The sequence below is a fragment of the Lytechinus variegatus genome, chromosome 15, assembly GCF_018143015.1.
Source record: "Lytechinus variegatus isolate NC3 chromosome 15, Lvar_3.0, whole genome shotgun sequence".
Lineage (NCBI taxonomy): Eukaryota > Metazoa > Echinodermata > Echinoidea > Temnopleuroida > Toxopneustidae > Lytechinus > Lytechinus variegatus.
The window spans coordinates 3,777,444-3,789,620 of record NC_054754.1 but is presented as its reverse complement, the minus strand read 5'-3'; the positions used below and the strand labels follow the sequence as shown (position 1 = coordinate 3,789,620).

Here is a 12,177-nt window from a genome sequence, read left to right as displayed (position 1 = left end):
TAATTCACTACAGTGTCAACTGGGCTGAAATTGAAATTGTGTTAAATTTCGTTGCGAGATGCCGGATGAGCTCCACATCATTAGGTGGTTTCAAACTGCCTCGATCATAAGAATCCCTGTTAAATTACGAGAACATTTTTTGTCTCACCTGCTAAGCAGAGTGAGACTATAGGCGCCGCTTTTCCGACGGCGGCGGCGGCGGCGTCAACATCAAATCTTAACCTGAGGTTAAGTTTTTGAAATGACATCATAACGTAGAAAGTATATGGACCTAGTTCATGAAACTTGGCCATAAGGTTAATCAAGTATTACTGAACATCCTATTAGAGTTTCATGTCACATGACCAAGGTCATTTAGGGTCAATGAACTTAGACCATGTTGGAGGAATCAACATCGAAATCTTAACCTGAGGTTAAGTTTTTGAAATGTCATCATAACTTAGAAAATATATGGACCTAGTTCATGAAACTTGGACATAAGGTTAATCAAGTATCACTGAACATCCTGCATGAGTTTCACGTCACATGACCAATGTCAAAGGTCATTTAGGGTCAATGAACTTTGGCCGAATTGGGGATATCTGTTGAATTCCCATCATAACTTTGAAAGTTTATGGATCTGATTCATGAAACTTGGACATAATAGTAACCAAGCATCACTGAATATTTTGTGCAAGTTTCAGATTTAAGGTCAAAGGTCATTTAGGGTCAATGAACTTTGGCCGAATTGTGGGTATCTGTTGAATTACCATCATAACTTTGAAAGTTTATTGATCTAGTTCATTAAACTTGGACATTAAAGTAATCAAGTATCACTGAACATCCTGTGCGCGTTTCAGGTCACATGACCAAGGTCAAAGGTCAATGAACTTTGGCCGAATTGGGTTATCTGTTGAATTACCATCATAACTTTGAAAGTTTATGGATCTGATTCATGAAACTTGTACATAAGAGTAATCAAGTATCACTGAACATCCTGTGCGAGTTTCAGGTCACATGATCAAGGTCAAAGGTCATGTAAGGTCAATGAACTTTGGCCATGTTGGGTTTTTTTGTTGAATAACCATCATATCTCTGTAAGTTTATTGGTCTAGTTCATAAAAAGTGGACATAAGAGTAACCATGTATCACTAAACATCTTGTGCGAGTTAGAGTAGTTTTCAAAGTCAGCACTGCTGCTATATTGAACTGCGTGATGCAGGTGAGACGGCCAGAGGCATTCCACTTGTTAGGCTAAAAAAATAACCATTAATTATTCCTGCATTTAGTTAAGTGATTACTTGAAAACCAACTTGCAAAACAAGGTCCCATTCCATACCTGTATGTTACTTGAAATTTCTTTGATCAGAATTGACACTGGTCATAGGCGGTGACAAATTATCTATAGCCCATAAAATGCTTTGACATTTTCTGTAATCACTAAATCAATCTCATCAGGGATGTAGTGAGGCTGGCCTCACCTCATTTTGCCGGCCTTGGCCTTGGTCCGAGTCATGTGTACAAACTCTTTGCTACATGTAGTACATGTAGGTCCATGCTCTATGGGAAAAGTTTTTCTCCAGCGGCCTTGTGTCATCCCTGATGTCATTATACTAGTACAATGTAGATTCTTACACTTTATACAGACATGTATTTGTATAGTTAAACTGTAATGTTATACATCTAGCATACAGAAAGTGAAAAGAAAGTGGAATTGGAGTACCGGTAGTCTGAAAATACATCATGTAAGCACAACAACTTGAACAATATGCGAAACTGGGAATGGGTTTTATACATTTGATTATCAGGGAATTTTTAAACTTCATCAGAGAAAGATCAGGGAATTCTGTTTACTTGAAAAGCTTGGAACCCTGAGATTGCTTCAGCTTGCAACAACCCCTCCTGTATTTTTTTTTTCTTTCCCTGTCTCCCTGTAGAGCTTGCTCACGAGGATCCTGCGATGTATTCCGAGCTGAGCAATTTCAATATTGAGAAGCGAATAGGAAAGGGACAGTTCAGCGAGGTATACCGGGCCAGATGCCTCGTCAACGACAAGGTCATGGCACTTAAAAAAGTCCAGGTAAGAATGGTGATTACATTTTCAGGTAAGGCCTCAGAACCCTGCTCTGTCTGAATGATATGATACTTGAAGGATATCTGTCAGGGATTAACAAAGAGTTGTGATTGCTCCGATCAATCGCATCTCTGGATGGCCAGCAATGTCAACATGTATTAATACCATATGCATGTTCAAAATATTTTCTAGCTATGATGACTATTCATGGATTAATTGTTTTCTTGAAATAAACACTGTGCTTCTCTTTGTTTACAATGGACATTGAGCAAATTTCCTAAATGATACTGATGGATTTCCATAGGGTTACGATTGATTGGATCAATTTTAAGTTCTCAGGGGCCCAGGTATTGAATTGCAATTTGCTCCATACGACTGCTACACAAAATTTCCTGGGGCAGCCTTTTTTTGTTTCATGACAGTTGCTCCTGCGACAATTGCTCCGCTCTAAATTCCACACACCGATCAAATGACCGACTTTAACCCTGGGTTTAACACTACACCCTACCCTAAACCTAGCACATAGCCTTATTGCAACCTTAACCTTAGCCTATCCGATATGCGTCGGGCTAGTGGGCAAACTACTAACGGGCAAGGGGGCAGCCCGAGCAAATTTGTCACCCACTTTTTTTACACAGGACTGTGCAGAACAGACTAGAAATCTTTTCTCTAAGTTTCAACTGGAAATGCTTAGAGATCTACCCTCTGTCTTTCAATTCACATGGACCTTTGTCCGGGCAGAATACTTTGGATGGTGGATAAGTGCACTATCCACACCAAATGTACACATTTGATTTTGAAACTTCTTGAGAACTTTTGTAATGTTGCTTTAACTTCAATCCTCTAAATGTATTTACAGAGTGCAGAAATTGTCCCCAAAATACCCTCACTTCTGCCAAGTTATTGAATAGGAATATTCCAATTTTAGGGTATTTAAAAGAAAATTGCCATTTTACGCCGTGTCTCCCTCTCTGTGGTGTTCATATATTCTGGAAATCGGTGTAATTTGTTCTTATCTTTTGGCTATGCTGTGTCTTGTTTTTTCTGCCCTTTTTTGATACAGCAGTGTTCTAGTTTAAAATAACTTGCAATTTATCTTTTATTCACAGATATTTGAAATGATGGATGCAAAAGCCAGGCATGACTGTATAAAGGAAATTGATTTATTGAAGGTAATTGAGAGTGCTCTCCTATAAAAAGCTTGCTTGAAAAATTGAAACGATAATAGCATTTAATTTTTTTATCAGAAGTCTCTATGCAGCATAGATACAGTGGCCCGTATTCTGAAGTCAAGTTTAACTTAGACCAAGGTCTAACTCTGTACTAAAATTATGGGGAGCCAAAATTAAGATATTTTTTATATTGTATATTTCATATGTTTTCTATTTTGTTTTCTTTTGTTTTCACAATGAAGAAAAATACTTCAGTTATCATTCTCACAATTATGAACAATTTCAGATGTCATATGAGTTAAAGAATGGAATGTGTGCTGTTAGGGATTCGTGCCCCAATTAGCTCTCCATAGTTAAACCAGGGTTTCAGTTAAACCCGACTTCAGAATACGGGCACCTGTCTTTAAACAGAGCGGCTGTTACGCGCACTCTGTTTCAAGGAATAAATTCCTACCACAAATAAATTCACCTCATATTTGTTGAGTGCAGTGTTAATAAAGTGGGTTAATTTCCATTTTTAGATCATGGATTTGATAAGATAGCGCATGTCCATACATATCAAGGACTTTGTAGCACTAGAAGATTTTCAACCAATTTACTATAAAATCACATTGGCCATTGAGAATAATTGTTGCATATGAGCGTTTTGTTCGCAGTACTGATCAGGAACCGATTAAAATGGTCCTTTCAAATTTGCATTCCATCTCAAAGCTTTGTGTTGACAATGTACCAGGCCCATGGTGAACGTGGGAACATGTCTGTTGCTAGTAAATTAAGTCTTAAAGGTCAAGTCCACCTCACAAAAGTGTTGATTTGATTCAATATAGAAAAGTCAGACCAGCACAATGCTGAAAATTTCATCAAAATCGGATGTAAAATAAGAAAATTATGACATTTAAAAGTTTCGCTTATTCTTAACAGAATTGTTACACGTATGTGAACGAGCCAGTTACATCCAAATGAGAGAGTCGATGATGTCACTCACTCACTATTTCTTTTGTTTTTTATTGTTTTAATTATACAATATTTAATTTTTTAAGAATTTGACAATTAGGACCTTCTTGCTTGAAGCACAAAATGTTAAAATAATTGAATTCCACGTGTTCAGGGAGGAATGAAACTTCATTTCACATGACAATAATGAGAAAATAAAAATATTTCTAGTTCATATAATAAAATACACAAAAAATAGTGAGTGAGTGATGTCATCAGTTCCTCATTTGCATACCGACAGAGATGTGCCTAACTGTTTTGTGTAATGAAGCCAAACTTTAAAATGCTATAACTTTCTTATTTTGCATCCGATTTTGATGAAATTTTATGCTTGTTGAATTTTTTTCTTTTTATTCAAATCAAGTTTTTGTTAGGGTGGACTTGTCCTTTAACCCTATCTAGGCTGGGGTATTTTGGGAGTTCATATGGCCGGGGGGGGGGGTCCTCCCAGGCCCCCCTTAAGATCTCAGCCGTGGACCGCGCGATCGCGCTGAAAATTGGCACGCGGGTTGCCTGGGACATAATCTACAAGATTGTATAGTGATTTATTTCATGCGAATTGCTATTAAGTGATTATGCTAATTTATGCGTAATTAGTATGCGAAATCATACTTTTTCCTCTAACTCCCTAAATAAAGCTCTAAATGTACTAATTTTTGGTATAGAAACTCTTTGTGGTGTTCTTAGCAAGTGTACGTAAAAAAAATTGCGATATCAAATCTTTTTCTTATGTATTATATTGTTTATGTATGTATGTTGTATGTTTATGTATTTCTATGTTTTTCATTGTTTTTTCAATGAAATTTGTTGGGGACTCTTCTGAGATCATAAAAAGCATAAAATAAATACTTTAGACCAGCAAAACTATAAATTCATGAATTTTGGTTGATAACACAATTTGCATTGACTTTGTACATGAAATCACGTTTTTGAGCAATTTTTGGTCTGACATGCGCTTACATAATGTTGCGTAATTTCGGAACCACGTACCCGGGTGACGCAAAATTGGTCTCAAAAGATGGCAAGACTTGAAAGTAAAAAGTCAGCAAGCGGCGTGGTTAAGAAATTTCGCGCTGCGAAAATATTGCGCGATTCGTTGAGGGGGGGGCCTCGGAGGCCCCCCCCCCCCCCCCGGCCTAGATAGGGTTAACAAAAACAATTTTGTTGTTTTTTAAACAAAGCGCAGCTTGTTTCATGCTAGACAGTGTTATTGATATGAGAATGAAACCGTTGCTGTTACAGATATATTTTTGTTTTTTTTTTTCATCTTTTATTCCTTTAGTCTTTAAACCACGATCATGTGATCAAATATTTGGCATCATTTATTGAAAACAACGAGCTGAACATTGTACTAGAGTTGGCAGATGCAGGGGACTTATCGAGGATGATCAAGGTAAAATGGATGATGAAAATTAGCGCTAAAATTTTGTTGTTGTTGTAGTTGTTTTTTTTACAAATCAGTGCTACATTGTATATTTCGTACTTGTGTAAAGTCAAACAAACTTTCAACTGACCGTTTTGGTTGGGACCAGGGGCCGGTTTCATAAAGAGTTGCAACTGTTGTAACTTTGCCATTATGGAAACTACATTTACCATGGCAACAGGGCTCAGCAGCCAATCAAAATCAAGGTTACCATCATGGTAGTTGCCATAATGGCAAAGTTACAACAGTTGTAACTCTTTATGAAACGGGGCCCAGGTTCGATTTTGTCATAGCTGGTGTACTGAAATTAAAGGAGAATGAAACCTTTGGAACAAGATCGCTTGTGTGAAAACAGAAAAATCAAAGATTCAGATCAACGAAAGTTTGAGAAAATTTCGGACAAATAATGAGAAAGTTATGAGCATTTGAATATTGCAATCAATAATGCTATGGAGATCCTCACATTGGCAATGCGACAAAGATGTGTGATGTCACTTGTGAACAACTCTCCCCATTACTTTAGTATATATTTCACTAGAATTGCCTCTTTTATCACATCTATCCATAAATCATGTGTTCTGTCTACATGAGGGCATGTAATACATATTTTTTAAGAATACATCATGGATAAAGAGTTTGTATCATCATAAGAAAAAGCAAAAAGAGACATTTTGAGGGTATTTTATAGTCAACCAAAGGGAAAGTTGTTCATCAGTGATATCTTGTTGCATTGCCAATGTGAGGATCTCCATAGCATTAGTGATTGCAATATTCAAATGCTCATAACTTTCTCATTATTTGTCCGATTTTTCTCAAACTTTCTTTATTCTTATTCTTTGATTTTTCAGTTTCTACACAAGCCTATTTGTTCCAAAGGTTTCATTCCCCTTTAATTTCGTGTAAATTCTAGGCTGTTGCTATTCATTATAAGATTTGAACATTGCAAACCCACCATAGATGCATTTTACATGTATATCTGCTTCAAATTACTTGGTTTTCTGCATCAAGTTCTAAATTTATCTGATGTTTCAAATTGGCTTTATGTTTTATATACCGGGTAATGAAACATGAATACTTACATGTATGTGTGATTTTATATTTTTTGGTGTCAACTGTTTCCATGCAAGTTTTCCATCAAAAAGCCATTTTGAAGTACATCAATACATGTGAAATTGAAGTTGTATTTCTTATCACCATTTTTCTCTCTTATTTTCTCCTATCCTCTTGGGTGAGTAAGAAATTGCAAAATGCCACTTTTCCAAAAGAACTAAATTGTCTTGACAAAACTGTCTTCATGTCCCACTTTTTTATTAAGAAATCAATATCCTGTTGTTGTTTTCTAAATTGAATTATTAGAATTTCCGAGAAGATCTTATTAAAAGCATAGTCATGCCTTGATCCCGGGTTACTAGCTATCCGGGGATTTCGGTCGATGTCACACTTGAATGCCAAAGTGCATGACATCACGCATTTGCAGTGGGGACTTCCCCTTTGTTTGAACTTTGCAAGGAAGGAATTCATTGGAAATACCCCATCCCAAGTGGCTCTCGCTCCCTCATCTGGGGAAACCTTTTGACAAGGCACTTCACGGTATTTTCCAAATCAATTAGAGGCTGAAATACATGTGGATTACGTGTAGCTGTCGACTATTAGGTCTAGAGAGCCGAATGATGTTTCACAAATAAACCAAGTAGTTCTAATAAGTTCACTTCATTTCAGATTTGCCATGTAATGTACATACATGCATGTATGCGTCCAATAAATGCCAAATATCTATTCTAAATTACCAATGGCTATTTTGAATAAGAATTAGAACATTACAGAAAGGGGCCCTAGATTCAAATTTAAATCATAATGGCTGGAAAAAATGCCATCTTCAAATTCTTAGGGGTAAAGCATGTATTCGATGAAAAGTATGCTTAAATATTTGATGATATTTGGGTATACACTGTAGTTCAGATTAGTGACCCATTATCAAATATTGAGATGGGTCTTATAAGTTGAGATTTTTTCATTGTGCACCTACCTAGTTTGAATGTTTCTATTGTCAAGCATCTTTCATATGAAGGGTTATAGAAAATGCTCAAGTTCCTAACTCGTAATGGTTTAAAAAACAGAATGGGGGAGGGGTGTCTTTATAGCACATCAGACCTCTCTCATGTCATGTGTACCAAAGAAATGTTGGTGATTTTTTACCTGATTGCTAAGAAAGCATGAAGCAACCAGATTGCTTAAGGTCCTCTCCAAAGGACCTGGTACTGAGGATTAATGCCTTTCACCAAAGGGCATTAGCGCACCAAGTGGGATTCGAACCGGGGTCACCGGAATACGAATCCCCCGCTCCACCGACTGAGCTATCGCGCCTCCTCTGAAAGTTGCGTGAGACTTCAAAGAAAAACGTCCTTAAATATTGTGAAGCTGTCTTTTGGAGTTTCAGAAATATCGCCCAAAGTTAATTTTAATTTAACAAATTAACTTTATGTTCGATAATTTGAAAAAAAATTGTGCATTTTATTTCTATTGTAATCCTTTATGTTTGGATTTGAAATCAATAAAAATAAACAAACTTGTGTAATCTACAAACGGGAGGGGGGGGGTCCATGATGGCCTCCTCAGTCCCTCAACGCTTTGCGCAATATTTCTGAAACGCAAAAAGACAGCTTCACAAAATTTAAGGACGTTTTTCTTTGAAGTCTCGCGCAACTTTTAAGACCAAATCTGCGACATATGGGTTTACATATAGCATCCACAATGCCACGTGACTTTTTACAAGACAATGTCGTACAGAAAATGACTCATTTTTATACTGTGTGTACAAAGTCTATTGGAGATGAAATTCATAAAAGGGTGATTATTTGTTCATTGGTATATTGTCTCACCTGCGAAGCAAAGTGAGACTATAGGCGCCACTTTTCCGACGGCGGCGGCGGCGGCGTCAACATCAAATCTTAACCTGAGGTTAAGTTTTTGAAATGACATCATAACTTAGAAAGTATATGGACCTAGTTCATGAAACTTGGCCATAAGGTTAATCAAGTATTACTGAACATCCTATTAGAGTTTCATGTCACATGACCAAGGTCAAAGGTCATTTAGGGTCAATGAACTTAGACCATGTTGGAGGAATCAACATCGAAATCTTAACCTGTGGTTAAGTTTTTGAAATGTCATCATAACTTAGAAAATATATGGACCTAGTTCATGAAACTTGGACATAAGGTTAATCAAGTATCACTGAACATCCTGCATGAGTTTCACGTCACATGACCAAGGTCAAAGGTCATTTAGGGTCAATGAACTTTGGCCGAATTGGGGATATCTGTTGAATTCCCATCATAACTTTGAAAGTTTATGGATCTGATTCATGAAACTTGGACATAATAGTAATCAAGCATCACTGAAAATTTTGTGCAAGTTTCAGGTCTCATGATTAAGGTCAAAGGTCATTTAGGGTCAATGAACTTTGGCCGAATCAGGGGTATCTGTTGAATTACCATCATAACTTTGATAGTTTATTGGTCTAGTTCATTAAACTTGGACATTAGAGTAATCAAGTATCACTGAACATCCTGTGCACGTTTCAGGTCACATGACCAAGGTCAAAGGTCAATGAACTTTGGCCGAATTGGGTGTATCTGTTGAATTACCATCATAACTTTGAAAGTTTATGGATCTGATTCATGAAACTTGTACATAAGAGTAATCAAGTATCACTGAATATCCTGTTTGAGTTTCAGGTCACATGATCAAGGTCAAAGGTCATGTAAGGTCAATGAACTTTGGCCATGTTGGGGTTTTTTGGTGAATCTCTGTAAGTTTATTGGTCTAGTTCATAAAAAGTGGACATAAGAGTAACCATGTATCACTGAACATCTTGTGCGAGTTAGAGTAGTATTCAAAGTCAGCACTGCTGCTATATTGAACCGCGTGATGCAGGTGAGACGGCCAGAGGCATTCCACTTGTTTGTATATTGGTCTGCTTTATTAATTTAGGGTGTAATTTAGTTGTTAAATGGTCTGTAATTATTTCCATTGGAAAAAAACAATGAAAACTAAAAGATGAAAAAAAAACACAGAAATATATAAGAAATTCTTAAAACAAAGAAATACACAAAGAAAAAATTGACTTTCACTATTTTTCTTTGTGGAAACTTTTAAATTAGATTACAAACATGACATCTGGAAAAAGAAAAGAAAATTCGAAATAAAATTGGGTGTTTAATTTTGAATAATGTTTTTCATGAATAAATTTGCATATTTTATTCATAATAATTCAAATAATTCTTTTCAGAATTTTTGTTTTTACTGGCTTGTAGATTATGTGGCAAAGAGCGTGCATGTCAAATTTCGGCACATTGGCGTGAATGGCAGCTGACATCAGAAGGGGGGAGGTCCTCAAGATATCTCAAATAGCCCAGTCCTTTTTATAGGGTTTAAACAGAACCCTTGTATTCAGGATTAGTTTTACAAGTCGCTGTTAAAAAGCATAGAGCTATAGCTCCATGTTAAAAAGCATCTTATAGAACTATTTCACATGCAGGGCCTTGCGTAACAGCTAGAGTGTACATGTATGTCTCAACAGGATATGTAAAGTCTTTCCTAATTTGATCGGACATGGAGATCAGTCAGAATCAAGTCTGTAATAGCTTACATGTGTATGGTGTGTTTATGCTTCCATTGCGAGGACAGAATCAGCGTTTTCAAACGTCGATTCAAAACGCCGATCGTAAACGTGGTTCTGGGAGTGCTGTTTATGCTTAACTTTTCAGAGGCGAAATCACGATCTCCAGCTGGCTTCGCAGGAAAGCGAGGTCAAATTGGGTGCCCGGGATTGGGCGCGCCTTTTTTTCGAGTTTTTTTTCCGAGTGTTGTTAAATAACGTAGAGATAACATGGAGCAATGCGACTGTATTTGCCCACGGATTTTCATCTCACCGGAAGCATGTACCAAATGACGTCATTTAGACACATTCACGATCGTGGTTCTGTTTAAACTTCCTCAGAATGCCTGATTCTGGTCAAACGACGTCTACAAACGCACCTTTTTGTGAGTTTACGATCGGCGTTTTGAAACAGCGTTTAAATGAAAGTAAGAATAGACGCAACCGTGTTTTGGACTAATCACGTTTGGAAACGCTGATTCTGGCCTGAAAAGTGGAAGCATAAACACGACCTTACATGTAGATGTGAAATTGCAATACGAGACAGGAGGAGATGGTGAGGGGGTCGTTAGGAGTTCAGTAGGATGAATGTTGTGACTCCAGAGTATTGTAGGAAATAAGAGGGATTAACTCTGGATGTGGGTCGTTCAGAGGCAACAAGTGTCGGTTCATGTAGAGGTCATGTATGTAGCAAAGAAGACTTCATCTGAAAGTGCTCTTCGATTGCTTTGGTTTGAATTACATTTGGTCAGAGCAGTGCAGGCCATGAACTTTATTTTTTCCTCAATGACCTGTTTCAGAGACACGGTATTAACACCTATTTTATCTGTCTAATTGATAAAGTCAACACTAAGTATGTCACAATAGGCGGTTTCAAACCGCCTCGATCACAAGAATCCTCGTTAAATTACGAGAACTTTTTAAGGCTAAAAAATACCCGTCCCGTTAATTATTCCTGCATTCACACCGCCCCGAAACACATCCTTCGGGATAAGTTCCCGAAGTTACGAGCATGCGCAGTATGGTCTGATAAGCAGGAAAGGCGCGAGATTCAAAATCACTAGCCCAGCAGCCACCCACGCCGCCGCGCCCAACGACACGCTGGGCTAAAAGTTCCCGTAATTTGCTTTCACATCGCCAAAATACCTGCGACCTTGGAAAAATCCCCACGAAAGTTCTCGTAATCTCGCCAAGTACCCACTATTTAGCGGGTATTTTCTTTCGGGGAAATTACGCGTAGTTTGCTTTCACATTACCAGAATACCTGGTATTTTCTGATCGGGGTAAATTTCCCGATCAGAGAATACCTGGAACTGGCGAACTTCGAGGCGGTCTGAAACCACCTAATGACTCTGCCTGGGTTAAGCTGTATGATGAGAAACCATTAATATTCATAAACCCATTTTCTGCAAAATTTGTATTTTTCCTAATGTGCCTCTGTAATTCCTCTGTAATGGAAAAAACCCCAAATAGTTCACCTTTTCCCTAGGGAACTATACAGTACATGATGTGGACAAGGAAATAAATCATTTCACGAGAAATGCATTTCCAAGTAAAACTATTTTTCTCTGTGCACATATATGTAGAATGCTTTCAATGCAACAATCTTTAATATTAAGACAAGGGATACAATGCAACATGGAGCATTTATGTTTTTTCCCCTCTATGATGCAGCATTTCAAGAAACAAAAGAGATTGATTCCAGAGAGGACCATATGGAAGTACTTTGTACAGCTTTGCAGTGCTCTAGAACACATGCATACGAGGAGAGTTATGCACAGAGGTACAGTATCCCACATGATCTACGTCCTTTGTAAATTCGTATGTGTACCTATTTTTAAAGAAAGAGTTTTAACAATGGTTAATCTGAAATTTA

General features: G+C 37.4%; 1 protein-coding gene across 3 annotated transcripts in view; it reads left to right on the top strand.

The window, feature by feature from the left end:
* LOC121428817 (serine/threonine-protein kinase Nek7-like) overlaps window positions 1-12,177 on the top strand; it is a 41,451-nt gene that overhangs the window by 14,353 nt on the left and 14,921 nt on the right. For all 3 annotated transcript variants that reach the window (XM_041625666.1, XM_041625664.1, XM_041625665.1), the window contains exons 3-6: window positions 1,917-2,059; window positions 3,163-3,225; window positions 5,501-5,611; window positions 11,976-12,084. In XM_041625666.1, coding sequence (XP_041481600.1) covers window positions 1,917-2,059; window positions 3,163-3,225; window positions 5,501-5,611; window positions 11,976-12,084 — 426 coding nt within the window. The remainder of the gene's footprint in view (window positions 1-1,916; window positions 2,060-3,162; window positions 3,226-5,500; window positions 5,612-11,975; window positions 12,085-12,177) is intronic.